The sequence below is a fragment of the Phymastichus coffea genome, unplaced genomic scaffold (genome assembly GCF_024137745.1).
Source record: "Phymastichus coffea isolate CEN01 unplaced genomic scaffold, Cenicafe_Pcof_1.1 PCOF00192, whole genome shotgun sequence".
In the NCBI taxonomy this organism is placed as follows: Eukaryota; Metazoa; Arthropoda; class Insecta; order Hymenoptera; family Eulophidae; genus Phymastichus; species Phymastichus coffea.
Genome location: NW_026707003.1, coordinates 133,938 through 160,527, shown reverse-complemented (window position 1 = coordinate 160,527; position 26,590 = coordinate 133,938). Strand labels below are relative to the sequence as shown.

Genomic DNA, 26,590 nt, shown 5'->3' with positions numbered 1-26,590 from the left:
GGCATGTATCGCTTGGAGATTTGCCGAAAGCGTCGTCGAAAGTTTCTTCTGAAAAGATTTAGCGGATAAGATTAACATAAATTATAAAGTGTATTATACTACATCGAGTAAATCTCGTTTGCTCGTCTAATTTCGCTCAACTTATGTAGGAAACCTATTTGTTAACGTTATACGTTTGAAATTTGATAAATGTGATTGTCAACAATCGACAATAGTTAAATTGCGATTGTTTCGTTAAAATAGTTGAGAGTCGTTCAGGCACGCAGAAATTCGTTAAATAAACGGAATATTAGGGATTAGCCCAGAATGATCGATCAACGCGGCTTTGGCAGCACCGAACAATCGTTTGGAAACAAAGTTAATTTGCACGAAAATGTAACGAGGGAGACGTAGCGCGGTCTATTGATTTGACCGTAGCCCCCTCTGTTTGCCAGCGACAGGTGCGCGCACGCCGCGTTCTCAGCCGTCGCGACGATATCGACCAACGCTAGATACCTGCCGCTACCCACGAACGGTAAGTCGAGCGGCGTGAATATCGACCACGATTGCTGGGTGACGTTTCCGTCGGTCCGCTTGGCCGTGGATCCGAAAAGCGGCTTACACGGAGTGCCCGGAACGTCCAATTGCGCACTGGCTTGGCTATTTTGCGTTCGCAGCCCGAGCACGTCCGCTCGCCAACGCACGTCCAGCTCACGCAGCGCGGCAACAGCTTCGAGCTCGCCACCTATTTGGCGTGCCTCCTGCTGGGACTCGGCTGCAATGCGTACGTCGCGAGCGGATACGCCTCTCGCGAGCAGAGCCTCTGCGATCAGACGCGACGGACCTGCCCCTATCTCGAGGCGGCCGACGAGGCTAAGGCGGCGGCGCCGCAGCCGACCGACTGCAAGTACAGGCCCAAGTCGCCGCCGAACTTCGAGAGCCGGTTTTTGGCGGCGTTGGACGAGAAGATATCGCGGGAACGACAGCGGGAGCGGCAAGATTACGAGGAGATGAGGCGGCGGATGATCACTGTGAGTCGCGAAACGTTCAATTGGCAAACACGATTGCCCGAGATCTTGCAGGAGCGGAATCTTGCAGGAGGCGGAGAGACCGGCCGCCGATCCCTACTTCGGGCGTCGAGTTCACGCCTGGATCGTTCTGCTGCCCGGTGGACAAGCTCCGGCTGGCTCGGAAATAGTCGAGCCCTTGTTCGTGGAGCCGAGCACGGGGACGTTCTGCCCGTCGAGCTCCTTCGAGAGCCACAACGCGTACCTGGGCCTCGAAAGTCTGTGGAACGACCGCAACTACTGGGTCAACGTGCAGGACTGCACCGAGGCCTGCGCGAAGCTCAAGTGGGATCTGCGCGATCTGCAGTGCTGGGAGCATCTGCTTGCCGGCGAACCGAAGGAGACGATCGACGTCAAGGCGGACGACGACGACGACGACGGTGGCGGAGACGGCGGCGAGGACGGCGGCGACGACGACGAGCACGCTGCTCAAACGAAAATCCGTCGATATTTTCACATGGTCATGCCGGCCTCCTACGTCGAGCCCCTGCAACTTTCGCACGAGGGTATGGCCGCATTAGCGAGCGCTGCTTCGATTGTGACTTGTCGCGTGTTTCGCAGCCTACGAGCGCCGCTACCCAGGAGGCCAGAAAGTCGTGCATTACAAAAAAACGAAAGTCCAGCTGCACGCCCCTTACGCTCGGCAGGACGGTCTGGTACGGTCCGTCGTCGCGTACGACGATTACGACTATAAAACGCCGCTTCGCGTTTACGAGAAGTTCGAGAACCGATGCGATTGCTTGGAGCGCTCGGAGAAGGATTTGAGCCGAGAGACAGCTACCGAATACTTTGCTGCAGGCCGTCCCGACGCTTGTCAAGGTACGGCACTTTCAGTTTGCCGTTGTGTTTTTACCTGCTGCAGTCGCTTTTCGCAGCTCATCGGTACTGCACGCACGGCAGAGATGCCGTGGACGACGAGAGGACCTTGGAGTTTTATAAGAGAAAGAGGCTCGACGAATTGGTTCGCATAGAGATGGGCCGCGCGTTCGCGTCTCTCGATTACGGGAATCGCGACGATGGGCTGGTGAATCGGTAAGTATTGCAAAAGCGAACGCTCCGATTGAAATCGCTCGTACGGCTTTGTGCTCGCGTTCATTCAAGATTTGTGGAATACTCGACGCCCAACGAGAACAACCCAGAGGAGGATGTGCATTACCGCACGATTACCGTAAGAGTTTTTAGCTTTGTTAACTGTCTTGTAGCGTTCGACCGAATCAAAGTAAGTGGATATACGTTTTGGTATTTCGTAGAAAATAACGGATAAGTTTCGCAGAAACGAGCTCGTGGACGCGAAAATGGATGTCGCGCTTCGCGAATTCGATTTTGTGGAACACGAGATACGTCTCACTTACCACTACAGCGACGACGAGTACACGCAAGCCATCAAACGATTTGCGAAGCCAGCCAGAGCGGAGAGGAGCAATAAAAATCCCACCTTGCCAGAAATGTTACAGAACTACCAGGTTAATCAGCGTTAGATCTCATCGAAACTCCTTTTAAAAGACAGTTCTGACTATCTTCTTCTCTCGACAGCCGGATCCCATGGGTCCCGCGGAAGAGCTGGATAAGTTGACCGATGAATTGGAAATGCACTTGAACGAAGAAGACGCGTCAATCACCGACGCTCGACACGCCGAATCGGTAGTTCACGAATTTTTGCAACTCAGATTAGACGAGCGTCTGAAATCAGCTCTGCAAATATCGCGCTTTGACCCGATCAGAAATCAAGAGAACAAGGAAAAAATTCTATTGGAGGTGAGCGATAAAAATATTTTCTTTCGCACCATTCGTCATTTCGTTCGTGTTTAAAATATTTTTATTTGCGCCGTTGCTGATCAGGAGGAAAAGAGAAAAGAGCAGAGTAAGAAGGAAATAGAGGCCGAAATTGATTTGCTAAGTCCTTACATCTCCCAGCTTGGTAACGTTAAATATTTAACGAAAAAGCAAGCGCTACAGGTCAGAAGTAACTGTCTCGACGACTTCAAGGAAAGCTCGATAATGAAAGCCGAGCGAATAATGCGAGAGTTTGAGAAATGCAATCGCGAGCTGGAGAACATGCAGTCAATGATGATTGATGTAAGTATCGTTCTTACAGCCAGCAATTGATTATTCGTCGAGCAGTAATTTCGATCTTGCCTTTTATTTTCTAGTCGGAGAATGTAAAAAAAGATCAAAAAGAGCAAATTTTGAAAGATGTCAAGGAAATGGAGGCGAAACTGCGATCTTTGGATCTGTATTTGAACCGCCACAAAGAGCTTGTTCAATCTCGATATCGCAAGCTCGTCAAGGTTTTGCAACAAGATCAACAACTTGCTATCCTTTACAACGAGTAATAAAGGGTTGGAAAAAACAAACTACCCGATGGCCAATTTCTTTTTCTAAGTCTAATCAAAGTATGTACAGATTTGTTTTGATTTTTATACAAAAATTTAGAATTTTTTTCCTAAAGCTTTCACTGCTACATTATAAAAAAATGACCTACTCTATACAGCGCATTTTTCAAATGAACTTATTGGAATGACCAAGAACCCATTTGACCTATGCAAAGACCTGTAATCGAAATAAAAGGATTGACATTTGGTAACTGATCTCGAGTAGTTTTTAGTGCGTTGCGTAGTCATCAAATATTACCTTCGTCATCAAATGTTGCAAGTGTCAATTTGCTAAGTTTGTTCGTAAAGGCGCCAGCGTTCGATAGCATGAAACTGTCTTGTGTTCTGTAATTACAGTTTGTATTTTCGTTGACAGCCTCAGACTGCCTGCTATTCTCGGCAAACCCTGATATCAGAGTATCCATCATTATCGCCTGAAAAATTCAAATTTGTAAAAAATTCTTCGATCGTTACACCAGCCAAATCGTTCTGGCGTCTTACTTGTCTCGAGAATACTTGTAGAATTTTATATACACGAGCACCATTCTCTCGTACAGGGAATTGAAGGAATAAACAAGGCAAACAATCCGGATTGTTTTCATCAGACGGTTTCGCCATCTCCCAATTAAGCTCGGAATACTTCAGTCCTAGTAATAAACTCTGCAAAAAACCAAATCGATCTATAATTAAGAAATCAAAGTTTCTATTATGTTAAATGGACAAATTGATGCCAGACACAGTGTTTGCTTGGCTGCGAGAATGTAAGGTCCAGTTTATCCCTGCTAAATTTTTTTTAAACAATTACTGTGTTTATCTTTATAACAATGAAATCGACGATAGCCTGAAAGAAATTGCAGCGCTACAGCTATTCATAAAATCAAATCCACATAATTCACTTCCGTAGCTTATAGTATATGATAAATATAGTGGAAAATTACGGAAGAGGATTGAATATGCGATTGAAAAGTCTGAGAGCAACCGTAGCTTTAAATGTTTATAAATGAATCGCGGTGTATCATCACGTAGCTGATTTCCTTCCTCCTTTTTATTTTGACCTTCGATTTAACGATAGTGCTTGAAAAGGCGACTGAAAAACGAAGGAAATGTGAACGCAATAGCGTGGCCGCGAAAAATGCAAGGTGAGAAGGCAACTTACGCATTGCGAATTGTCGACAATGTGAACTCCAACGGTATTGATGGCAATGAGAACGGGCAGGTCGCAATTGGTAATCCAAGAGGCGAGTCCCCTCACCGGTTTCTCGATCTGGCCGTGAAAGAAGGCCGCGCCGTAGCACGGCAAGCCCCAGCAGAATTCCAAGTACTTCTTCATGAGTTTGCGCGGGTTGGCGTTGGCGGTCGAGTGGCTGGGTATGCGTTTGTACTGCTCGAGCAGTCGCGCCTCGGGCGCGCCTTTGCCGCCGACCAGGCCGAGGCCGAAGCCCAGGCCGAACAGGAGCGACGGCGAATTGTAGTGGTGCGGCAGGAAGCGGCCGCGGTGCTTGCGAAAGAAGGCGAGCGTGTGCGCCTGCACGTTGTAAGCCCCGAGCTCGATGCGAGCCTGCAGCGCTCCCAGGCTCGCGCAGCGCGCTTGGCTCTCGCACGGGTATCGTCCTGCAAGAGGAGGGTGCCAACGGGCCGATCAGACGCCGCTGCCGCCGCGACCGTCGCCGCGACCGTCGCCGCCCCCCCCCCCCCCGTCGTACCGACCGTCGAGCACGTTCTTCTTGGCCTCGCTGTACAGCAGCTCGATGATTTTCGGCTCCTTGATCTGCTCCTCGTCCTTCCTCGGCAGGAACACGTTCTTGCGGAAAAACAGCACCGGCTCCTCGTCGCTCCTGCTGGTGTAGCTCTGCGAGCCGTACTTGCCGATCAGCCGAGTCCACTTTTTCGCCAGCTCCAAGGGCTTGTGGCTCGGACCCAGCTGCACCTCCAGTTGCGGCGAGCACAGCCAGATCGCGAACACGGGCTGACTACACGGGGCCGCCGCCCTCGACAGCGCGAGCTCCGGCTCCGACTGGATGGCGCTTACGATTTGCTGGGCCGTCGCGTTCCGCTCCACGTCCATCGTCAGGCATATCTCGGACATGAGGTAGACCGCTATGCGTACGGTCGACTGCTCGCTCGTCTCGCTGCTCGCGCCTGGAGCCTCTTTCGCTGCCAATTCAATGTACGCCGTTCACGTCGGAAAATGCACCGCTGCTCATCGACGCACGGAAATCGTTACGAGGAATTCGGCGCGAGCCTCTTGGCTTCGAGATCGCGCCGATGCGCAACGAGGAGGCCCCGCAAGCTCGTTCGCTCGACTTATTAATTACCGACGGATCGTCGCGCCTCCGGCACTCCTCGTCCCGCTTCGGTCGTTCGCTGAGCAACGGATAATTGTCGGTAATGCGAAAGCCTCTTACTTGGCGCGTGTGCTCCGTCGTCCAACTTGTAGTCGTGCTGGAAGCGAAAGATCACCGAGCTCCTCGCGTTTTTCCTGCAGTCGCCTTGCTGATCCATTTTCTTTCGCGACGGGCCGCTCTGCGCGCGTCAACGACAATCAGAGTGCTCGCGTGAACATGACATTTAGGCGGAGAAACAGACGAGCTTGCTTCCAGTGCATCGTCGCACCGTAGCTCGTCGTAGGACCAAAATTAACATTGCGAAATAGATACCTGACTCAAGGATCCATTCGGCTTGATTTCTCATGGTAGATAATTAGCGTGGCATTTTCTTCAATCCAGCGGCTCTCGCCGTAAACAACACCTACTACTTTCTCATCGCGAGGCTCATCTTAATAAACGAACCAAGCAACTGAATTCTCTGTATAGCTCGGTCTGCTATAGGGCGCGTTATTGATTTTTCTCGACAAGGTTTAGCGCGTTAGCGCGAGAAAGGAAACTCACTAGTCGCTTTTCAAACCTAAAGTATTTACCTCCAGCAACCTCCACCACGCTATAAAATAGAGAACAAACGTCAACTCTATTCTTGCTTTTTATTTTTCCCGGTCATTTCAGTTTGATCAGTTAATAGGATTCATTCGCATTAGAAATAGTATCTGGACAGATTGGAATTGCTATTAGTAGAGTGTTGTTTAATAATCGTCGTCAGCTTTGCCTAAAAACTCTTTGGAATACTTCAAAGAAAACAGATCAAATATCCAAAATTGTTATTATTAGACAAAGGAGTGTTATTTTTTCAAAAAAAAATACAAAATTAAATAAACAGGTTCATCAATTGATTTTGAAGCACCGTTTATTTTGAACTTTCGCTGATCAACTAATTTATGTCAATTTTTAATAAATTTGATTACTTAAATTTCCAAGAAAGAGACGTGATTTTTGTTTATTTTAATTCTCTCCAAGTATTTTAATTTTGCTTTCTGTAATATCAATAATTTTTTCAAATGCCTATTACGTTCCATTTAGCAAACCACTCCAAGGAAGACACGATACATTTTTACTAATATTTAAATAAATATATAAATTTATTTATTTAGAGAGCTATCTATCATATATCTAGAAATAAGATAGTTAAGGCAGAAACAAGAATAAAAAATGAGATAATTGTGACCTAGGCAAAAAAATGTGATTGATACAGTCTAGTTGTTAAGAAAATAATATGCAATGATTTTCGAATAATAAAATCAGTCAATCAATAAATACGATAAATACGTTGATCTACGCGATAAATGTAATACCACAAATATGAACATAATCAAACAGATAAACGATAGTATTTTCTCAATTTATTTTAATAAAGCAAAAAAGTATCTTTCGCATTGTTCACTTCTTTCAGATTTCTAATGTATCCTTTATATTTTTCTTTTCCAATCTGTCAAGTCCAGCATTATCACTTTGAGAGATCTATAGAATATTTATATTCTTTTAAAAACATTTCTTGAATCTAATATTGAAATGAGTATCAGAATGATGAAATTTCTTGAGCTTTCTTTTATCTTAGTGACATTGCAGTTTCCAGTGCAATATATTGTACATATAACTACAGTGCACAGTATTTGTTTACGTATCAAATAAATAAACAAATCAACAAGTTCATAAATAAATGTTTGTCTAATCGTACATTCAGAGAAACTCAACAAATACATAAAACACCATGAACATATTTACTGTTCTACATATTTATATTTTGTATATGAAGCAAAGTGTATAAAACTGATATACATAATTTCTATATTAAATCAGCTACATTCATCGGCATTTCGTCTATTTGAGTAGAATAATATTGTTCTATATCTCGAAGAATCCTGATGTCGTCATTTTTTACAAAGTTGATAGATACACCTTTACGTCCAAAACGTCCAGAACGGCCAATTCGATGAATGTATAACTCACGGTTGTTTGGTAAATCGTAATTAATAACTAAGGAAACTTGTTGGACATCTATTCCTCTTGCCCATACATCTGTTGTGATCAAAACGCGACTGGAAGTGCAAAGAAAATTAGTATTTCATGGTTGGTTAGTTTTCAAATAAACATTAACGATTTGATAATTTACCTTTGACCTGATCTAAATTCCTTCATAATACTGTCTCTTTCTTTCTGAGGCATGTCACCATGCATAGAACAAACTGTGAAATTAGCTTCCCTCATCTTTTCAGTTAGCCAATCAACCTTGCGTTTAGTATTACAGAATATAACAGCTTGTGTGATAGTCAAAGTATCATACAAATCGCATAATGTGTCAAACTTCCATTCTTCACGTTCCACAGCTACAAAGAACTGCTTGATACCTTCCAGTGTTAATTCATCACTGTAAATATGTCCAATATTGTATTAGGTATTATAATAGAATTTTAATTATTGGAATTAAGTTAAAATGTTAGTTACCGCTTTACAAGAATACGTATAGGATCAGTCATGAATTTACTGGTCATTTCCAAAATTTCATGGGGTAATGTAGCCGATACAAGTACAACTTGAGTAGCTGGTGGTAAGTATCGATAAACATCATAGATTTGCTCTTTAAAACCTTTGTTCAACATTTCATCTGATTCATCAAGAACCAGCATCTTTATAGCTCTTGTTCGTAGTACTCTGCGTTTAATCATATCTTAAAACAAACATCAATCAATCAGAATGTTTATTTCAATTTAGTTGAATTATACAATAAAAATACTTACCGAACACTCGCCCAGGGGTTCCTGACACAACATGTTGACCATAATCAAGTTTTCTAATATCTTCGCCCAAATTTGTACCACCAATGCAAGCATGACATTGAACATTCATAAAGTCACCCAAAGCAAGAATAACTTTTTGTATTTGGGTTGCAAGTTCTCTGGTAGGAGAAAGTACTAGCACTTGGGTTTCACGCAGCTGCGTGTCCAGGGATTGCAGTATAGCTATTGAAAATGTTGCTGTTTTTCCTGTACCTGATTGAGCCTGGGCAATTACATCTCTGCCTTTCATAATTGGTTTGATGGAACGTTGCTGAATGGCAGATGGTTTTTCAAAACCTGAAAAAAAACATATAATGAGAAAAAACTACAATAAACTTGACAAAAAGCTAGTGACATATGATTAAACGAACTGATTTTTATTTTGTTTCATTAGATTTTACAATGGATTAGTAATGCAAAAATCAATAGTAGGCAAAGCTTGGTATTGATCATATAAATGTATTATAAACATATTAAACCTATTTTATTTTACTAAAATCTGAAAAATGACGTGAAAAGTGCTTATTTGTTAGTTTAAATGTAACAAAAATGTTATAAGTGTGGGTAGTTGTATTTATACTAAATTAGGTTAGATCACTTGTAGTTCTTGGATAAACTTACCATATGCATAAATTCCTCTGAGGAGCTCATCTCGAAGGCCCATGTTATCGAACGTAGGGATGACTTCAACATCTTCGCTCGTTTCAAACTCGACATTTGACAAATCGTCATCATGTGGAGTAGCAATTCGACGTTTTTTAGTTTGCTGTTCCGCCATTTTGCTTATTTTCTGTGTTATTCTACGTCGCTGTCCACTGCTGTACTGTTTGCCAAAGGAAAGATGGCTACCAATTATATAGATGCCATAGAGACTGTAAACACTATTTCAATCGCAAAGAAATCGAGGTGGCGCTGCGCTCCCATATAAACAATGTAAAATTGTTTTCCCTTCAGCTTCGGAATTTCGCCACTACATCGTCCAATTGTTAAATTACTGGCGCTGTCGTCAACTTTGCGATCGCCATTGTTCAATGCCTATTTCCATTACTCCATTAGGCACCAATCACCATGTATAGATTCGCGAGGCTTTACTGTTGACGTTTCTGTCCGGTAGAGGTCGCTTGAACACTATGGCGCGAAGATATAAACGTAGACCCTTTTAAAACATTTTTCGGACAGACCTCATATTATAAGTTTTTTAGTCATTTTACAGGTAAAAATAGGTTAAATATTAATTTTTATCTTAGTATACTGGATATTTTTCAAAAATTCTTAAAAATGCTACATAATAATGTGATACAATATTCCACTACTGCTAGAAAATACGAAGATATTACTACAAAAATATTCATATCTCACCTATTTTATCCGTTTTTCAGTCAAAACAGTCATACTGTGTATCATTCGAATGCTTCTTAAAAATGCTATATAACTATGTGATATAACGTTGCGCTACTGCTACAAAATAGGGAAATATTACTGCAAAAACTTCAAGTATTTATAGCAAAGAGTCTAAATATATTTATTAGTCAAATAATTAATATATTCATATCTATACAAGATACCATTATCATTAAACGTCTTAACAGTAAGTGAAGGTAGGTCGCAGGATGGACTAAAACATGGTCAAGGTATTATTTCAAGTATTGTAGCACGTTATTTTTTTCTATGCCGTGAGTTTTGAATGTAATGTGATGTTTTAAAATAATTGAGGATTGACATCGTACAATATCAAACAACATGTCATTCTTTCTGATAGTAGAATAAAATAGGAAACAAATAACATAAATGAATTTGTAACATGGCTTCAGAATCGTAATTCTTTCAATCATCAGCGATTGAATTAGTATCGCTATCTGCGGGAATTATTAGTGGACCAGCGATAGATTGTTATATAGCAGTTAAAAAAGAGCTATTGAGAATGGAAGATATGGTTGGCATAAATGCTGATAATATTTTACTGTCACGTATTTACAACGTAAAAAACTAGCAAGTGCTATTATCAGTACACACCTTGAAAATGATACTATCCATTATAGACATACACTCCCCTCCACATGCTTTTGGGCATTCAACATGAAAACTGGCAGAGATAAAAAGTGTCATTACTCGGCACGCAAAAATCATATCTCAAAAAATCGACAGGCATTCGAAAGAAGAGGTAAAAACCTTTTAAAAACGATAGTAATGACTTTTAAAACATAAAATTTTATTTTTTTAAGACTAATAAAAAAAGATAAAAAAGTGTAAAAAATTTCATCTGACTTTGACAGGCTTGCAGATTTAAGTCCCGTAGGCAGAAAAAAAACTATTCCCAAATTCGAAAGAGAATTTTTTCAGCTTTAAAACGAAAGGTCGATCGCTTTTTTCCGATAATTTTTTACCTATTTAGAGCATTTTTGGTAAAATAACGAGGTTTTTTTTAAACGCGAATACATAAAGAAATAAGTGAGATAGAAAAAAACTCTAGAGAGAAAAAAGGGGGAAAAAAGATAAGAAGAAAGATAAATTTCAAGTCAGCTTTATTTTGTAAAAGTAATTTTGCTTTCTATCTGATACTGGTAGCTTTATTGTAGCTTGACGTGTAAAACTGTACATATTTACATGTATATAATACGCATTATAACTCTCAAAAATAGCCAATGAAAAGGAAGCACTCCGTGCTTCTAGCGTTAATCAGAAGTGTATTTGTTTCTATTTTAGCGAAACTCAAAATATCGCTTTGGAATGCGCGTAGCATTCTTAAGCGCAAACACGGTTTATATCATTTATATAATTTATAGGTGCAGAAACACTTTTGAAACTTAAAGATCGCTTTGAATTATGTGGGTTTTTATAGCTATATGTGTATAGATAGAAAAAATGCACGTCGAGGAGGCATCCTCTTTATGGTTCGAAAAAGCTTAGTAGTAACCAGTATGGAAAATACAACAAAACAAACACCTGGACTTGAAATCGCTGATGTTTGACTTGAAAAAACATTACCACCTATCGATATCTTAGAGTTGCATTCAATTAACGAGTTAGCGTAAAGCCCGAAACCCGATAGCAAGCTATTTTCATGCTATGCTGTACACGATGGTCATTCTGTACTAATATGTGACTTCAAATTGCATGATAAAAGATGGAACTGCAATAAAATAGGCGCGAGTTTGTACGTAATACTGATACAACTACGTACGTCGACCCTAGATTTAACACAGAATTCAATTATAGACTTAGCTATTTCTACTATGCCACTTCTAAATAAAATAAATTATCAAGTATACGATGAAACTTTTGGCTCCGACCATTATCCATGATTACTTGAAATAGATGCGACTAGGCATATTTACAGACTCAAAACATTTAAATTCATGGCATTTAAAACTGATTGGTCGAAAGTACGAAGCAAATTAAAAAAAGAATTTAATGATTTCGTTTTCACATAGGAATACGGGTGCATGCTCCTTTCTGAAAGATATGATTTATTTGTCAAAATTATATAGGATGCTGTACCGCTGCTCCGCGTAAAAATAATAATAAAAGACAAGTTAAGAATCTGGTTTCTTGGTGGTATACTGAATACAATAAAATGAAACGTTTTCAAAAAGCTGCGTATAAAAAATGCGATTTCACTAAAAATTATCAAGATTACATTGAATATAAAAGAAATTGTATATTTGCAAGGAAATTATTTAAGAGCTAAAAAAAAGGATATTTAAAAATTCGAAAATCTATAAATTTTTCAACTAACAGATCGTATATTTGGAACACACGTAAAATATTTAATAATAGCTGAATTAACAGTTCATACTGTAAGATAAAAAATAGTTGAACTGGATTACTTAAAACAACTTACATAATTTTTATAACATATTAAAGGGTTCTTGGGGGGGGGGGGGGGGGGGGTTTCTTAGCTTCGATATTTGATTTATATTGCTAACATTACAATGAACATTTTGTAATAAGTCACTGTGCTATAGTTTGTAGATATATGTACATTGTAATGTACAATAAAAATGCGTCACCGGAGGAAAGTCAAAGGATTTTACAAGAAAAGCTCTGGATACGATAAACTTGAATCTTGAAAGATTTGGTTTGGAATTAGCACACACCTAGTAAAATTGCGCTTATATACTTCAGTTGCAAAAAGTTATCTCTAGGACTTATCGAAAGAAAATTTAACAACTTTGTAAAATCCAACGATTTAAATTTATTCAAAATATCAGAAGCGTTAAAATATTGTTTTTTTCCTCCAGCAACATGTTACTTAATATTAATGTCAAAATTGTCAACTGTAACACAATAATCCTGTTTAGGATTCAAATTACATTGATAAAAAAAGTATGTATAAGCGGATTTGGGAGCACACAATAATTTTAACTATATTTAGCGTTAACAAAATAAACACAATTCGCGGTAGGCGTTGCATCACAACTTACGCAGCACTGACGTACAAAGAAAATAATAATGTTGGATATAGCCGCAGTTTATTTATCGGGTGCTTTTACAACATAACCTTTCCAATAAGTTTATTGAATATATGTTTATTTCAGATATTTTAGTATACAGAATGATGACCAACGGAACTTCAACTCGATTTTGTCTATCAACAGTATTTAAGTCATTGCAGTACTGGTGCGTTGATGGTCGATGTAACTGAAAATCTTATTCATTTCTATCCGCTCCATTGTGTAATTTTTAACCCCCTGCTCGTAGTTTATTAAAACTCTTTATTGACCCTGTAAATGAAACTTTAATGAAGTCTGATAACACCTAATCTTTTGAAGTTTGATTTATCTGATTTTAGAGCAATAATTTTGATGAATTTTTGGACACTGACTGAGCTTGTACTTATTCGGACGGCCGCCAATAACAGGTTACTTGTCGGTAAATCGGATCTTTAATTCAAACGAGTTTAAATATAAATTTATCGAGGAAGGACAGAATATATTAGATTACATTCAGGGGGACCAAATAAATAGCGCTTTGAGAAATCAATCGTTTTCTTATTTTCTATTGCTTTACTTTCAAGATGAAAGACAGAAAAAAGCGTGTTCGACACTATGATTCGCTAATCGAAGGACTAATGATTTTTTATGTTGTGACGAGAAACTGTACTCACTACAGACCATACCACGGTTGTTAGTGGATTATATCTTGTATCATTAGAATAGATCTTCATATACTTCTCGCTACAATCGGTATATCATTTTTTACGTCTCGTCGAAAATTCAGATTATCAAATATTAAATTGAGATAATTTTTAAGCGGCGTTATCAATCACGATGACGCTTGGGATTGTTCAGATTTTTACAATGCAAATAATCAAGAATAGTGGTATAGATAAAACTTTATGACGATTGTGCCGCACGTATCGATTGCACGAAAACTTGTTGCTTCGTTGCCGGGCGGAAATTCACGGGCAATCTTCGTTTCAGTCTGAACAGTTCCGAACGAATCATGTATTGGCGACGTCAGAAGGAAAACTATGAATCATAGGCGACACTGGTGGCACCGTCGAAATATGCGACTAACTTTTAGACCTATGAACCTTCAATGATTAAAATCAGCGGTGCTGTTGTAGGCGCTGTTTTCATTGTGTAATTTGACCAGAAAGTGGAAAATCTAACGAAATCTAAAAAAAACGGACAATTTGACTATTTGAACAGTGAAATACTTAAGGGGATCTGCTGCAATTAAACAGTGAAAATTACAAGTTTTCTTTGCGGTGGTGTAAAAATCATTCTAATAAAGTTAGCATCATGAACATTTTTCATCTGGAAATACTCGGTAAATGCTTTTATTTTCTCCTTTCAAGGGTCCAAGAAAGTCCCCTTGACCATAGCATCTTATTTTTTGAAAAAAATTGCTCTACCACGTTAAAGTGAACGAAAATCATTTTATCGGCCTCATTAACATCCTTTAGATCAGTACTCCAGATTAAGTAAAGGATTTTTCAAATTAATCAATTTTACTATTTTTACGAGAGCCGTTTCAAATTTCTTTCAAAATTATTTTTGGATAAATTTGTAAAAATTCTCATAAAAATAGACTATTTAAAAAATTCTTCACTTAATTTAGAGAGTAAAGAAAGAAAATGAGCTGTTCAAAAATAATTTCATTCATTTTAACATTCAGAAAAGTGTTGCAAAGCAAATTGTTTCAAAAAATAAGGTTTTATGGTTAAGGGTACTTTCTAGGGTCCTTACGTGAAATTTTAAGACTTGAAAAGTAGAAAATAAAAACATTTACCGAGGATATCATGATAAAAAAAAATGTTTATAATACCTTTAATAAAATGATCGTTACACCACAGTAAAGAAAACTTATAATTTACGCTGCTTAATTCCAGCTGACCCTCTTAAATATAAAAAAAATAACTATTTTATTTGGTCAATAATTGTCAGTTATTCAAATGATTTTAAAGCATCAGCACTATGTAGTTGCGTATATTAAATAATTTTTGAGTATACATTAATTTTTTAAGACTTTTGATTTTATAAGTAAATGATATTTTTCAATAAACTGTTGATTTTAGGACAATACATTATTAGCTATTTGATAAAAAAAAAAAACGAAAAATATATAAATATTTTTATTGCAGTAACATTTTGATTAAAAATTGAAAGACGGATGTAAAAGAATAACACGGTCATTTGAACAATATTGTGTTTCAGTTCGCATAAAATATTGTTTAAATAGGAAACTTACTATTATCAATTAATTATGTACATAGACACATCATAACACACACATGTATACATCAATTAATTATGTATAATCTGTCAACAGTCATGTTACAAAACGCATAACAATCAGTGACAATAGTAAATCTTTGTAAAAGAGTTGTGAAACTTTCAATAAATACATTGGTTTTAAAAAACAACAATTTTCTATTCTCATACATACATTAGGCCTTATGTTATAATCGTTTTGTTTCGTTAAAAAATTTCTATCTAAAATAATAATACTAATCATTGAACACATTATCACGACATACGATATGGTTTGAGTCAAAAAGTCTTTAAAAAATCATCTTATGCTGTCAACTTTGTCAAAAAAAATGAATTGCCAATAAAAAAATTAAATTACAAAGGTAATCATCGTTCATGTAATTCACACGAAAATAGCCAACAGCGTCAAGACTAAAAAGGCAAATGCAATTAAAGAGCAAGCCGGTAAAATGTCGATAATGGCAATGACAGTGCTGAAGACAATCATACAGAAGAAACCAGCGACCAGTACGAAGCCACCGGGTACGAATATCGAGCCGGTAATGAGAATAGCAGCTACAGAGACGATTATCGAGACGGCCAAAATCACAGCACCGATAGCTCCGATCAGCCCGGAAATACAGATACCAAAGACTGTAGCTATGAAGGCAACTGCGGCGAAGGACATAATGAATCCCAACATCGCCAAACTTCCTAGGGTTAGATAAACCGACGCTTTAGTTGATGCTGCACGTGCTATGCTCAAAGCACTCATGTTCATCAAAGCATTCATCATTTTTGAGAATACTGCAAGTAAACAAATTATTTATTTTGTTAGTAGACTGTATTTTTATGTTTATTTTTAATGAGATGGCGAATATTCGAGGAATTTCGATTGAATTTGAAAGGAATAAATTGAGAAAATTACTTAAAAGTAACATTGAAATTGTAAATAAGACGAATGCGCGGGACGTATTTTTAGTTGAGCATTGTCCATAGTATATTACGCTACTAGGGAGTACAGTAAGCAAAGTACACATCGTGTGATGTTGGCATTTCACACAGTGCGCGTTCGCCTACTTGTACTCCCGTGTTGCGTATATTCGCTTTCTGAATACCCGTAAAAGGGTAATTTTGCACCCTCGCAGACGATACAGAACTGCATATATAGACTACCTAAAAGTAAAAGTGCCTCGTGTACACGCGGTGCGCTGTTTTACCGCTCGAGCCATCAAACAAGAGTATAAAAGGCACATCACATTATGTGAGAGATCACGAGGCATATTAGGCAGGCTGTCCATGCGGTTTTGTGCTTCCTGCTAGCAGAGCGCACAGTTACCACTTTACGCGTAGTGCAGGGAAAAGCCTTTTTTTTATCGGCTAGGTTTTTTAATTTTATCGACAAACATTATTGAGAAAATGCATTCAAATATCAAATATCAAATCAGGAAAACTCACGATGCGACATTAAAAAGGGCCGCACTTCATCGCAGTTCTTCATGGAGTTCATCTTTGGAGGCGGAGGATGACGTGGATTCCAGAGATATGATGTTAAAGAAAAGTAATGAAAAAAGGCGCCAACGTACGTAAATGCCAAAGGCAGGACTTATAGTGTCAGCTCCAGCTCGCGACACTCATGGTTCGACTTGTTATCTTGTTGAACATTAATAGTTTTTAAATTGATTGACAAACGCGCGTTGACTGTCGAGCCTGCAGTTAGCCAGCAAGTTAAGCCAGCAGAACACGTTGTCTATATAAACAACAATTAGGAGCAGCGCACTCTCGTGACAAGAAACTCGTAACATTACCGGTACTCTTCTGCTAGTTCGGAAGTCAGCATGAATTAAATTTTGATTATAAAAATAATCTATTTTTCGCTTGTTGAATAGTTTTTTTCTTTCTTATTAATAAAATTTTTGTTAGATATTTAAGTATAGTAGTTAAAAATGTCTTCAAGAACGTTGCGCCATTCTTGGAAGAGGTTTGTACATACCAGATCACGACTTCAAAATCATGTCAAATGGTTAGAACCAAGTGGAAGTATATCAGATATTGTGATTTTCAACCCTGTAGCAAAAGCTAAAACACCACTGATATTAAAAAATAATAACGTGGCCACGTGGTACATGTGTGGGCCGACAATTTATGATTCCGCTCATATTGGGCATGCTAGGTATTTAAATTATTTAAAATATTTATTGAGATTTTTTTAATCTTACAGTAAAATATCATTTTTTTCAGTACATATGTCAAATTTGATATTATACGCCGAATATTGTCAGAATTTTTTGATATTAATGTTGTACTTGTTATGGGCATGACAGATATTGATGACAAGATAATTATTAAATCAAAAGTAACTGGTAAAAATTGGCAGGACCTTACAAAACATTACAAAGATGAATTCTTTAGAGACATGGAGTTGTTACATGTTTCTAAACCATTGATGACTTGTAAAGTCACTGATTATATACCAGAGATTGTTTCTTTCATTAAAAAAATTGTAGACAAAGGTGGAGCATATGTTGGAAAAGATGGTTAGTGATAATTAAAATCAATATTCTTATATATTTAACCAGAAATTTATTACATTATTGAATGCTCTTTGTTCAGGCTCTGTATATTTTGATACCTTAAAGTACCCTTATTATGGAAAATTAGCAGTTCCTCTGCCAGAAGAGTCTCACGTAATTAAAAAATCATCCTTAGATTTTGCCCTCTGGAAATCAGTAAAAGAAAATGAACCATACTGGGAGAGTCCTTGGGGTAAAGGTAGACCAGGTTGGCATATAGAGTGCAGTGCAATCGCAAGGTATATTAATCTATTTGCTTTAACTTTTATGAAGTAAAAAGATCTGTATGTTAAACTATAAAGTTCTTTATTTTTTATCAGTGCAGTTTTAGGAAGCAATATTGACATACATAGTGGAGGTATAGATCTAGCATTCCCTCATCATGAAAATGAAGAAGCCCAGTCTTGCTGCTATCATGACAATAATCAATGGATCAATTATTGGCTACACACAGGACTTTTAAATGTACAAGGAGATATTAAAATGTCTAAAAGCCTACAAAATACAATAAGTATCCCTACTCTTTTAGAAAAATATTCTGCAAATGAATTCAGGATGCTTTGCCTTCTTAGTCATTATAGATCAAGTAAGTTTTACTATGCACTAAATTTGAAAGTAAACATAAATATGAACCATTTCATTATAATATCTTTTCAGATGTTACATTTTCTGTTGATCTTATAAAAAATGCTGTCACTATTTCAAAAAAGTTTGAATTTTTCCTCAGTGATTGCAACAATTACATTTCTGGAAAGTTAGATAATATAAATATAAATGAATCTGAATTGCTTAAGGTAATTTTTGAAAAAGACTCATTTATATCAGAAACTTTTATATTTTACAATCTAATATTTACAGTGTTTGGAAGAAACCAGAAATAAAGTAAAATCTTTTCTTGCTAACGATTTTCATACACCATTAGCTTTGCAAGCTGTTTCCAATTTAATTGCTGTTAGCAATCAAATGTTTCAGAAAAAGGTTTATAATCAATTTTTAATTAATTAATTTTTAGTTTAAAAAAACACAAAACTTTAATTCATAATATAACATTTCAGTCATTAACAATTACATCAAGAAGTCCTGCAAGTGTTGCAGCTGTTTCAAATTATGTTCAAACATTTATGTCAAAGCTAGGATTCAAAAAACATCAAAGTTCTACAGAAAATAATGATATTTCTAAAATATTAGATCATGTTGTTGATTTCAGAAATGAAGTTAGAGCAAAAGCTCTTGCCAAAAATGAAAAAGATATTGAAATTCTGAAAAGTTGTGATAGTTTCAGGAAAAATCTATCAGGCTGTGGTGTGGATATAAGGGTAAATGAAAAAATAATTATATCTTTATGTAAGTTAAAATGTTCAATCAAATGTTACTGAATGAAATTTTTTTAGGATCTACAAGAAAAATCTAGTTGGACAATAAGAAGCAGATAAAATTAAATACTTTCATACATGTAAATAACATTTATTACCTACTATTAAAATTGTAAATTTAACTTATTCAATACTCTCTTGTGCCATTTTTTGCTTTTTCGAATTATCTTCTCCCTCTGCTGTGGCTTTTCGTTTCTTCTCTAATTTCTTTTCTGTTGCTGTTTTTCTCAAACCTTTCATTTTCCTGGTCTGAATAGTGTGGAGTTTCTGAGTACCCATGTGTATTCTACCAAGAGTCTTACCTAAACTATCTTCAGAAATATTTTTCTTTTTCTTGATCTAGAAACAAAAATAACATAGTATTTTGATCTCTAATGGTCAATAAATTAATGATGTAAAGGAAAATAGAAACCTTAAGTTGCTTAGGCTTCCTACAAGCTTGTTTAAAGAGATCATCAGATGCTAATTTCATTCTTCTGATCCTCAAATCCATACGTGGTCCAATTTCCACCAATTCAATTCTTGGTATTCTTAAACCTGATTTTTTTAGCATTACCCTGAAATATAAAATAAATTTATTGTTATAATTCATTTGATATTTTTTTTAAAGAATGGTCTTCTATTGTTGAAAGAAACGTACTTGTAACTTCTAAAAAGAATGCAATTATCTTGAGCTGTGAAACTTAAAACGTGTTCCAAACCCTGCAATCTAATTTGATTTACAGGTTCTCTTTGAAACATATCTATCAGAAGATTCTGTATCCTTTTATATTCATGATTATTTTCAAATAATTCGCTTTGGAAAACTAGCATAGGTTTTATACCAACTGGTATTTTATCTAATTTGAACTTTGCCAAAGCTTCGTAATTTTCAACTCCAAATTCAATAAGATCTAACATAGTGTGCTCAAACAGCCGACCCATAACTAGATTATTTGGCCTCTTCTTGCTATTTGATATCATCATAAATAAGGAAGCATTTAACTTTCTGCCAAAATTTTCAATTAGTGTTGAATCTTCAAATGGGTGTACTTCATTTTTTTTTTTCAATATCTGAGCATCTGGCGTTTTCAGCTTATACTATAGAAATGAAAAGAAATGTATTGAAATTTTTTAGATAATTTAAAATGTTTTGTTTAAAAATTAATATCTTACCAAATCTTTCATACATTCTTGAAGTACTTCTGTTGTCTTGGTGCCTTTCAAAAAGAATGTTTGTTTCGTATCTTCAATTATTTTAGGTTCCCTTGCTAAAATAGCTTTTTTCCCTTTATGAGTTTTAGGTTTACTGCGAAATATTAAAAATTATTCATAATGTTTTAAGTTGCAAGCTTAAAAAATAAACTTAGACATTCTTACATAACTCGCTCCATTACAGGCATTTTAACTTCTTAAAGTATACTCGTGAATCTTTCAATGTTTAACAATCACTTTACACCTAAATATTATTGTAAATACTTTTTAATGCATTTAAAGCTGTTAAAATACATAATAGAACGATGCGCACGTGGACTGAGCTGCTGAGAAAAATAGGAAAGCGTCTTTTTAGGTTACATTGATCCCTATTGGTAATCGTGATATTTGAGTTTAAAAGGTTGGTATATATATTGAACAGCTGATCGTATTTAATCGCATTGTTTTGGTATTTGATTACTGAGACTGTATAAAAGTTAAAAATTGCTTGGTTCCAAAAAAAATATTGGAATCAAATAAGCGTTCTATTGATGATTAAAAGAGCTTTAATTTTCAAAAAGCCATATTATTATGATTATTAGCGCACGACATATAGCTTATGTTACATATAACAGTTCGGCTGAAAAGTTCGTATTGTTTAAAAGAAAAATACATTTTTTTGGCAAAATTAATTTTTTTATTCAACATAGTTGTCATCGAGGGCGATACAGCGAAATTGTTTTTTTTTTCACAATAACAAAAATTGCTTCACCCAAAATGCTATAATATATCTCACAAACTAATAATAATAACTAATAATCAGACAGCTATCAAATTTATACACACATGTTTTGAAGGTTGGTGCTAACAGAAAATGACATGGATTTAATTCTAGTGGCGCCCTGTCTTAGAAACGATATAAATTTTTCAGCCGAACTGTTCGCTATTGCAATCTTCTTGCGATGTGTGTGTGCGTGTGTGTGTAAAGCGTCTAATGCACTAGAGGCTCCCCAGGTCGACTATGTCTTCTCTCCAGCCAACGATGTTGGTCTAGTATATGTGTGTAGTAACTCTCTTCCGGGCAAGACCCTTTCATGCGCACAATCTCCTTGGGCACTATATTCCTAGACGTTATATTGAGTTATTTCAGAGATCAGGGGGAGTCTACTACAAGAGAATAGACTAGATTGAATAGAAACATAAATTCAGGGTTAATATTTGGTTATTTAGATTTATTCCTTGGTTAAGTCCGAAGTAAAATTCAATTGCACTGAAGGCTTCGAAGCCAAATCTGTTGACGGCCTAATGTGCAACGTTTTAAGTTGAAGCAAAGTTGTTTGATGCCCTCAGAAATGGATGCCATTATTAGATTATTGAAAATGATGTTACAAAATACACCAAGAATGACTTTTAAGAAACTAACCATGTTTAATATCTATTTTTTGAATTATTATTATTATTATTACTTTTATAAAGTAATAATAAGCTCAGATAAATGAAAATACTTTGCACGTGACGTGTAAAACGCTAGCCACGCTTATTCGATTTGAAATGGTATAATCAGTGGTTTTCGTCCAAAATAATTTAGGAAATTTCACAATTTCGTCAATTCACATTAGTACTTCTTAAATTATTTCTTTTTTTGATAGATTCTCATTAAGTAAGTTGCTTCAAAATAAAATTTGAGCGATTTCATTTTTGTTTCAAATTTTTCCTAAAGAAAAATTGCACTACATTTGTCACGCAAAAATTTATAGCGTGAACGCTCGAAGACTGCACTTTAATGACGATCATTATCTTTTAATTGCCGCCCAAAATTAGATCCGTATTCAATATATACGTCATTTGAATACTTTAGATTGGTTGAACTATGAGCTTGTAGCGAAACAGAAAATAGGCTAAGTTTAAAACTAAATTCGCGCGTTTATAGGTATATCTGGCCGACACGCGTTTGCGTAAATAGTTTTGAAACTCTAATACCGAAACTATTTGGATAGAACTAGAACGAAGCCAACTAGCAGAATTACTTTTGAAATGACATTATTTTGTGTCGTTGCGTATTGCAATGTGCCATCGATTGGTTTAGAAAAATGACTGTTTAGTGTACAAATCTGAAAACAATCAAACAAAATATTACTGACACGGCATTGGTTTGAAAGATATATCAATTATGTTCCATTTAAAAAAACTATCGTTAATTGTTTTTAACGCTTACAAAATTATTCAATTATTCCTATTTAAAAGTTTTTTTAGTTTTGTATAATCAAACTTTAGAGTTTTAATTAAGAGAATAATCGCGAGAGAAACATCGTAATTGGAAAAATTACGAGTTTAAAACGAGTTTTAAAAAAGTAGCTTTGAATCGTTATTAAAAATTCCTTCGATTAAACATTTTGTTAAAAGCGACGATTTGCCTGTGTATATTTTCTTAATATCTCCAGTTATTTTTATTTCAAGAACATAATATATTTGCTAAATTTTCCAATAAAAGCCTCACTTTCATCGATGTTCTCTCTCAAATCTCAAATTTCACTGAAGTTAAACGATTGCTAAACTGATTTTTATTATAATTGCAATCATGATTGAAATAACAATGAAAGTTTCATTAATTTCATGAAGTCGAGCTTATTTCTTATTTACAAAAAAATAATATATTATTCAATTGATCCTATTGAACAACAAGCATTTGTCGTAGCACCAATTTCTTGATATAAGAAATTTTTATGTAACCCAATAACCCATATAACCCAACCTAATCCATATAACCTAACTTTTTGAAAATTCTATATTTTCGGATTTTTTATTATGATTACAGTATTATATTCAACAAAAAACTGCTATAACTACGTTTCAAAAATTTTTGTATAAGATTTATTACTTAAATCTGTTTCGTTGACTGATAATGTGTGTGCATGCGCGGACGTGTGTTAGTACATGGTATATATACATGTAGTACATGCCCAGACATTAATTTACAATCCGCGAAGTTCAAAATCTGAATTATTTTCAACAATTGAGAATCGATGACATTAAACCGAGGTTAGGTCAAAGAGCTTATTTTGGCAAGCTGTGTCTCGCAACTTGCCAGAAAAAACCTATTTGATCGATCGATGTTCATTCATTTAAAATAATTCAGATTTTGAACTTTGTGAATCGCGAATTAATATTCGCAGCAGTTTCAGGATAATGTCCATCAGACAGAATATACGCTGCGCTACTAGAGAGTACAGTAGGCAATAAAGTGAACCTTGTAATGTTGTCGATTAAATAGAGGGAAATCAGCATTTCACATAATGCACGTTTGCCTACTAGTGCAGGTACTCCTGTGTTACGTATCTTCATTTTTCACACACCCCGTAAAGGAGTGATATTGCGCTTCCAGCAGAGGATACAGAATACCGCATTGACTATTTGTTAAAAAGTAGTGTTCGATGCACTGTTCGAGTTCTGTCGGTTGCTGTGATGACGACCTCTGCTCTTATAACAAGACGCTCACGATCACCGAGAGAGATCGGTTCACCTCAGCTCCCATCCTCAAGTCCAGTTTTTGAATTGCAGAAGTTTTTGATTTGCATCTGCTCGCTTCTGGTGGCAGCACTTCCTAGGTCTCAACCGCCACACATTGATTATCATCCCTCCAAAAAAGTCGTCCGATTAAAAAAATATAAAGAAATAACATATTTTATTTTCACATTATATACATAATAACGTGTGCATGTTTCAAACGCGCATATTGCGATCATCTCAATCCAGATTAATCAGGTACCAGATATCTGGTTATCTGATAGTATAATGTTGAAATTCGAGTTATAGTTGATAGTATAATGTTGAATTATTCGTCATGTGTAGAATATTGAAAAAAAAAAACACATTTTAATATTTCTCAAATATTCTTTATGCTATGTATCATTGATTTCTTGCATTTATAGGGATTGGAAATTGTTAATTAGTTTAACTGTGAATGCTGAGATATGTAGAAGCTTCAGCGTCGGTTACTTGTAAATGTCCTTAACGATTTCTGTTTGGTATCGTGGACGTCAGTTCCGTATGTCAATAGTTTCTCGATAGCTGCCACGATATTCGAGAGAAAAGCAGCTCGCGCGTAGGTACATGACCACTGTTGCCTACAGCATCCACGTGAGCATTTGATCGCAGTAGTTTCAGGATAACGGAGGATTTCGTGTGCTGTACCGAACCATGTAATTGTGTGCTGCGTACGTTGATATTGGCACTAGAATGCAAAAGTTGATCAATGACCAGTTGGTAATCATTGTCGACATTTAACCTGAATCTCAACCGATAGAAATGCGTCGCACCAGACTACGATGTTTCATTCCCAATTTATCCTTAATAGCTATTTCTTCTATGACGTCGAGTAAGTCTAAGCTGGCCTCTTATATCGTATAGCTAAATAAATATTTAAGGCTCGAGCGGTAAAACAGCACATCGCGTGTACACGAGGCACTTTCAAATAGGGTCAATGCGGTCCTGTGTCGCCTGCTGAGGGTGCAACATAACCCTTTTACGAGGCAGAGTGCGGAAAGAGGTCATAAAAGCTAGCACTCAGATTTAGCTTTTTTGAGATAATCGATAAACTAATTATGCCATTAGGTAGTTCGTCAAAAAGCAACAATTTTTTACTCGACCATTTGTTAGTTTGTCCCTTGAACAAAATAAAGTAAATCTTGGGTGCTGGACTCCAGCATCCAGATGCGATGTGCGATAAAATTTAGAAAAACTCATTAAAAATAATAATTTACACACTAGTCGTTAATTCATGAGACGAACTAACGGTAGCCAGGGTAAAATCGTTGATAAATCAATTATTGAATTAAATGAAAATAAAACATTGTTTCGTGTCTGGGTGCTGGACCAAGACTTATTTTAGGTTTCTTAAAGGTTTTTTGAGGGTAAACTGGCAAATAGTAGAGGAAAATATTGTTACTTTTTTGATGAATTATCAAATGTCCTAGTTTATCGATTATCTTAAAAAAAGTTAGATCTGGATGTTAGCTTTTAAGAGCTTGCGGAAAGCGGGTATACGCAACACGGGTATACAGTTGGCAAACACGCACTGTGTGAAATGCCAAAACCTTGCTTCGCTCTATGGGCAACGTTACGCAGTGCATGCATTGCCCACTGTGCCCTTTTGGCGCATAAAATGCTATATCGTAAGCTAAACGATTAGTATATCGACAGCACCGAATAAAGGGTATTCTGTCGATCTTAAAGTAGTTATGGATGGATCAAAGCAAACAAATTTGGAGCTACTCGTCAGAGTGTTTAGTTTCTTGTAATCTTTATCCGAATTTGATGTCCACTTTTGTTTACCCGTAAAAAATTTACAAAATTCATAACTTTTACCTAGAAAGTCCGTTGCAAATTTTCGAAAATCAATAATTTATTTGTACTACATTTTTTATTATGATTTCAAGAGCCTACGTGTATTAATTTATAGATTTTAATACTCATTAGAAAACATTATAGAATTTTTTTAATGAAACGGTTTTTCGTTGCGGTGTCGATTTCTGGTATTTTTCAACAATATTTTCATTAATAGCATAAATAATCCACTGCGACCGATAATTTTCAACGCGATAATCGCTTCAGGGTTTAGTTGGCTTTATTTATTACATTAAATTTTTGTAATGTTCTTTAATTCCTTTCTATGTTAAAATTTAGTCATCGGAAATGGACTTAATGTAGTTTTTAATGTATTTTCCCATGAGAAGCAAATTTCACAATTTTGTTTTTGAAAAAATACCGTATTATTAAAAAAATATTATACGTTATCATTTCGAATTTTCTTCATCTTGATCGACCAATAATTATCAAAATGACAGTGAGTTGAATACGACTAGTGTTTTTCTGGTGTGCGGAAATGGCATATACGGTAGCATAAAACAGACGAAACTATGTCAAGGTTCGCTTAAATCGTATGAGTCGCTAGAACGTATCGCTACACCAATGAATGATTTTTATATAGTCTCTATTTTCGTTAATGTAGCGAAATGTAATTCGGAGGCGCTTATGTAGACCATAGGCTTCTTTGATCTTAAAATCGCACCTATGCTAGTTGTAGACTTATATCGTAAAAATGACCTGAGAAACTATTAAAGGTGGCTCCGTGAAATATGTTTTTGGCGCAATGAACAATTAATGCTTCGGAGATAACGATAAGAAATGAACGA

The 26,590-nt window shown here is 36.5% G+C and overlaps 6 protein-coding genes across 7 annotated transcripts; 2 read left to right on the top strand and 4 right to left on the bottom strand.

The window, feature by feature from the left end:
* The first annotated feature begins 306 nt into the window (after positions 1 to 306).
* Positions 307 to 3,379, top strand: LOC131673732 (dynein regulatory complex subunit 7). The gene is made up of 10 exons (XM_058951969.1): positions 307 to 375; positions 594 to 1,010; positions 1,078 to 1,552; positions 1,608 to 1,865; positions 1,922 to 2,078; positions 2,148 to 2,214; positions 2,297 to 2,509; positions 2,580 to 2,801; positions 2,886 to 3,122; positions 3,197 to 3,379. The coding sequence occupies exons 1-10, from the start codon at positions 307 to 309 to the stop codon at positions 3,377 to 3,379; spliced, it is 2,298 nt and encodes a 765-aa protein (XP_058807952.1).
* Positions 3,380 to 3,411: 32 nt separating this feature from the next.
* Positions 3,412 to 6,311, bottom strand: LOC131673718 (putative FERM domain-containing protein FRMD8P1). The gene is made up of 7 exons (XM_058951948.1): positions 6,076 to 6,311; positions 5,824 to 5,941; positions 5,126 to 5,572; positions 4,575 to 5,029; positions 3,920 to 4,078; positions 3,678 to 3,852; positions 3,412 to 3,596 (listed from the first exon to the last, which is right to left on the bottom strand). Exons 2-7 carry the CDS (start codon positions 5,918 to 5,920, stop codon positions 3,556 to 3,558), a joined length of 1,374 nt encoding a protein of 457 aa, XP_058807931.1. The 5' UTR covers positions 5,921 to 5,941; positions 6,076 to 6,311; the 3' UTR covers positions 3,412 to 3,555.
* Positions 6,312 to 7,195: 884 nt separating this feature from the next.
* Positions 7,196 to 9,451, bottom strand: LOC131673720 (eukaryotic initiation factor 4A-III). Its single transcript, XM_058951951.1, has 5 exons — positions 9,204 to 9,451; positions 8,544 to 8,879; positions 8,251 to 8,473; positions 7,919 to 8,173; positions 7,196 to 7,844 (listed from the first exon to the last, which is right to left on the bottom strand). The coding sequence occupies exons 1-5, from the start codon at positions 9,358 to 9,360 to the stop codon at positions 7,592 to 7,594; spliced, it is 1,224 nt and encodes a 407-aa protein (XP_058807934.1). The 5' UTR covers positions 9,361 to 9,451; the 3' UTR covers positions 7,196 to 7,591.
* Positions 9,452 to 13,834: 4,383 nt separating this feature from the next.
* Positions 13,835 to 17,095, bottom strand: LOC131673722 (uncharacterized). The gene is made up of 2 exons (XM_058951954.1): positions 16,739 to 17,095; positions 13,835 to 16,087 (listed from the first exon to the last, which is right to left on the bottom strand). The coding sequence occupies exons 1-2, from the start codon at positions 16,788 to 16,790 to the stop codon at positions 15,684 to 15,686; spliced, it is 456 nt and encodes a 151-aa protein (XP_058807937.1). The 5' UTR covers positions 16,791 to 17,095; the 3' UTR covers positions 13,835 to 15,683.
* Positions 17,096 to 17,132: 37 nt separating this feature from the next.
* LOC131673719 (probable cysteine--tRNA ligase, mitochondrial) lies at positions 17,133 to 19,349 on the top strand. 2 transcript variants are annotated; one of them, XM_058951950.1, is made up of 8 exons: positions 17,133 to 17,453; positions 17,522 to 17,817; positions 17,894 to 18,092; positions 18,174 to 18,439; positions 18,511 to 18,647; positions 18,712 to 18,831; positions 18,909 to 19,169; positions 19,245 to 19,286. In XM_058951950.1, exons 1-8 carry the CDS (start codon positions 17,227 to 17,229, stop codon positions 19,284 to 19,286), a joined length of 1,548 nt encoding a protein of 515 aa, XP_058807933.1. In that variant the 5' UTR covers positions 17,133 to 17,226. The 2 variants fall into 2 exon arrangements, with proteins under 2 accessions (XP_058807933.1, XP_058807932.1); XM_058951949.1 differs by having other exon boundaries at positions 18,909 to 19,349.
* LOC131673721 (ribosome production factor 2 homolog) lies at positions 19,242 to 20,748 on the bottom strand. Its single transcript, XM_058951952.1, has 5 exons — positions 20,586 to 20,748; positions 20,382 to 20,514; positions 19,867 to 20,306; positions 19,639 to 19,783; positions 19,242 to 19,565 (listed from the first exon to the last, which is right to left on the bottom strand). The coding sequence occupies exons 1-5, from the start codon at positions 20,606 to 20,608 to the stop codon at positions 19,350 to 19,352; spliced, it is 957 nt and encodes a 318-aa protein (XP_058807935.1). The 5' UTR covers positions 20,609 to 20,748; the 3' UTR covers positions 19,242 to 19,349.
* Between the last annotated feature and the right edge of the window lie 5,842 nt (positions 20,749 to 26,590).